Source organism: Microtus ochrogaster, unplaced genomic scaffold, assembly GCF_000317375.1.
Source record: "Microtus ochrogaster isolate Prairie Vole_2 unplaced genomic scaffold, MicOch1.0 UNK1, whole genome shotgun sequence".
NCBI classification, from domain to species: Eukaryota; Metazoa; Chordata; class Mammalia; order Rodentia; family Cricetidae; genus Microtus; species Microtus ochrogaster.
In genome coordinates, this window is record NW_004949099.1 from 32,637,877 (window position 1) to 32,641,851 (window position 3,975).

Below are 3,975 nucleotides of genomic sequence, written 5' to 3' on the forward strand. Positions count from 1 at the left end.
CAGGCACAGTAACCCAGGAGAAGACATGAATACTCTTTGTTGTAACCCAGGCACAGTAACCAAGGAGAAGACATGAATACTCTTTGTTGTAACCCGTCAGCAGTCTTCTCCAAGGCAAAGCACACACAAGTCAGCACTGGGGACGGAGCAGAGAGTGAATGCTTTAGCATCCAATCCCAGCAAGTATCAAGGAGATTAGCCAAGGCAGAAAAAAATGAGATGGAAAAACCAGTTTGTGCAGTTGGAGTAGAGGGAAAACAAAATAGAATGTCAAAGAAAATAGCATATGAAGGCTCAGAGAGATGAGAAGAAATCTGGAAGTCTTGGACAGGAATATCAACAAAATCCAAGAAATGCAAAACTACATTCAGAGAGAGCACAGGGCTGCACACGACACTCAGTGATGGAACTCCAGTGCAGTGTATGCAAGGCCCTGGGGCTCCTCTCTAGCACCCATCCTTCCATATAACCGATGCACACAAGACAGTTAAATAAGAAAAAAAAAGCACTGATTAGAATCAGAGAGAAAACTCAAAACCTGTTCTGAACGAACAGAAAAGCAGCCATGCTGGTGGCTGCAAAGACTGGAAACTATGTCACTGTAAGACTGGTGACATGGGGACCGAAGCAGCAAGCACTGGGCTTGCATGGTCTGCACCAGGCCCTCTGCTAATAGCACAGCTTTCAGTTTAATATTTTCATGGGGCTCCTGAGTGTGTGAAAGAGTGGGTCTCTGATTCTTGTGCCTTCTCTTGGGCTCTTGCCAACTTTGATGTGATGGTATTTGTTTTATCTTACTATATTTTATTACACATTGTTACACATTGTTGTTATTTCTTAGAAGTCTGTTCTTTTCTAAGACAGACAAAAGGGAGTGGATCGGATTGGGAGGGGAAGGTGGGAAAGAACTGGGAGGGGTAGAGGGAGGGGAAACTGTAATCAGGATATAGGATATGAGAAAAGACTCTGTTTTCAATAAAGGGGGCTGCTAACAGAAACACAAATGCTCACTTCACTGTATTTAAGTCATTTGTCTACGGCTGTAAGCATGAGACATACAGTCAGCTCTCTGTACTTGTGGGTTCCACATCTAAAAAACTTTGCCTGGAAAATTCTGAAAAAGGAAAAACTGCACTTACACCGAACACACACAAATCCTTGTCCTTTTCCTTATTCCCCAAACAACATAGTATATCAATTGCTTAATTAACATTTACACTTTATTTGGAATTTGAAGTGATTTAGAAAAGAAAACAGTATATTGGAGGTTGAGAATAGGTTAAATGCAAATAGTACACTATTTAAGGGTGTGCGAATCCATGGGTTCTGCCATCTGAAGGGGTCCTAGATTCTATCTCCTACACGTACCATAGCAGAGACTTACTGGTGTACAAAAAGCCCTGCCTCCTCATTTAGGCCGGTGGATGTCCAATGGGAAACTTAAAGCACACACAAGCTTGGCCTCTGTTCTTAATCCTTTTTCGACCCTGAAATGTGAGTCACATTCTTGCTCAATCCCAGGACCTGCTAGTCATTCCAGGGGAGTTTACCTACAGCTAGCTGGTAATCCTCCTTCTTTAAGACTAAAGACACAAAGATATGAGTAATAAGATATTGTTAAGGTGTTCAGGGACAAGATAATCAGCAGACTGTCAAATATCAACGTTTACAGTGTCACATTCCAGGCCCCTGGCGTGACACCTGAAATCTCGTCACTACTCTGAACCCCTGAACCCATCTTCCCTTGCAGACTTGACCTCTTCTCTGATTCACCGCAGGGAGCCTGGATTCTAGGATAGCAGACATTATCTAGAAACACCACGGCAACAATTAAAGCTATTTCTAGACAGCAGCCACCTTACTGATAAGAATCCCCAAGGGACCCATCAGGAAATGAGCAACTGGGTTCCACTCTGACACGTGCACATTCCTCTAAAACAATCCGGGCTGGTGTTCTTCTCTGTGTCCTGAGTGCAGGGTACCCCAACTTTCCCCAGTATTAGTATTCCAAACAAACTCCTGCCCTGTGGTCACTGTTGTTTTTTTAACCTTTTAATCAGCTGGAAAGAGGAGCTAAGCTGGCCTCTTGGGGACCCTCAGCGTCAGGCCTCTGTCTAGATTCCGGTAGCAGTACTAAGGGATGACTATATAATATTACGTATGTGTGCATACGCATTTAAAATTGTTTAAATAGAAGCTCAATATCATGTTAACCTTATATACATATTAGAGATGCCCATGGAACAACAATTTATCTCCATGATAAACTTATGTAATTAAAAAGAGAAAGAAAATGTTATGTAAAGATAGTTTCTGATATAGTTAAAGAAAAACACATAAAATAGGTTTTTAAGATATCAAAATGTCTAAATGGTGGAGGGAAGGATACTACAAAGGCAGGAAAAAGATCAAAAGCGTGTTAAAAATGAAACTTCAGCTAGGTGGCGGTGGTGCACACCTTTAATCCCAGAATTCAGGAGGCAGAGGCAGGTGGATCTTGTGAGTTCAAGGCCAGCCTGCTCTACAGAGTGAGTTTCAAGACAGCCAGAGCTACACAAAAACACTCTGCCTTAGAATACCAAAAATAAAAATATAAAAATAAAAAAAGAAAGAAACTTCAAGGTTGAAGAGTTCAGTTGACATTATATGCCAAAGGCATTTACCATTGTCTTAAGAAAATTTAAAGAGTAATTGCAATATTTTAGCAATCAAAAAACTGTAGTCTTTACCAATATGTTTCTGAGGTAAATTTTAAAGTAATAATGAGAATGCAGATAGGAAATGCATTTGTGTTTAGGCTTCAGTTAAAGCAATAGAGAAAGGCCGAGGAGACTGAAATATTAAACCTTACTCCCTCAGTTCTTCCTCTAATGCATCGTTTCTCTTCTGTTCCTGCTCCAAAGTACACTCCAGAGATTCCTTCACCTCAGCAAGTTTCTTCAGTTTTTCTTTGTCATCTTCAGACTTTGAAAATAATTTTGAAAGAAAATAATTAGTAAAGGATTATTTCTTTTGTGTGTCTGTTAGGGGTGGTGTGTGTGTGTGTGTGTGTGTGTGTGTGTGTGTGTGTGTGTGTGTGTCTCACCATGTGGGTCCCAAGGAACCCCTCAGGTTGTCTGGCTACCTGGACAAGTGCCTTTTTCTGATGAGCCATCTCACTGGTCCCAAGAAAAGAATTTTAAAATCTAAAGCCCAATTCTTTAAAAAAGTATATTATCCTGCAGGAGTCCATGCATATTGTGTTTATATAGATCTATAAACCGGATACCAATGTGTACTACATTGGTTAATTTTGACTGTCAACTTGACTGCATAAAGAGCTAACCAGGGATTAGTGAATCTGAGTGTATCTGTGATGACCTGCCAGAGACAATCAACTCAAACTGTGAAGGCTACATCAGGCGGTGATAAGAAGAGAGAAGAGGGTCAGGACAGGTATGTCTCGGAGGTCCTATCTTGCCATGACCTCTTCTTGTCTGCCCCTTGCTCTGTGTTCAAGTGCTCTGACTGCCATGATGCTCTGCTTACAACTGGCCCAGAAACACGGAGTCAAGTGACCACAGGCTGCACTCTCTGAAATAGATTTGTGCATGCCAAGCATCTGGTTACAGAAGGCATAAAAGGAACACGAAGACAGATATTTGAAACAGCTCAAACCAAGTTATGCTTTCATCATTATCCTCTCTGGAATTTCAGCTGCCCATTATTTTAAATAAGTTTTTATACATAAGTGTACCATGAATAACTAGAGAAGTTAGAGGCTACAGACTGGATTGGCTAAAAGTTGTCTCTCAGCAATTTTTGTTTACATTTATTTATTTGGTGTGTGTGTGTGTGTGTGTGTGTGTGTGTGTGTGTGTACAGCGTTCAGGAGTTAGTTCTCTCCTTTTGTGTGTGTGTGTGTGTGGACAGCGTTCTGGAGTTAGTTCTCTCCTTTTGTGTGTGTGTGTGTGTGTGTGTGTGTGTGTGTGTGTG

At 41.2% G+C, this 3,975-nt stretch overlaps 1 protein-coding gene across 4 annotated transcripts in view; it reads right to left on the reverse strand.

Annotated features, from left to right (window-relative positions):
* The window catches only part of LOC101983299 (ankyrin repeat domain-containing protein 26-like), a 72,275-nt gene that overhangs the window by 9,508 nt on the left and 58,792 nt on the right, over positions 1-3,975 (reverse strand). For 3 of the 4 annotated variants that reach the window (XR_003378479.1, XM_026788147.1, XM_013353047.1), the window contains one exon: positions 2,852-2,964. The exons of the other annotated variant lie outside the window; for it this stretch is intronic. Coding sequence is in view for 2 of the 3 variants with exons in the window: in XM_026788147.1 (XP_026643948.1) it covers positions 2,852-2,964 (113 nt within the window). In the remaining variant the exon portion in view is untranslated. The remainder of the gene's footprint in view (positions 1-2,851; positions 2,965-3,975) is intronic. 4 annotated transcript variants of the gene reach the window in all.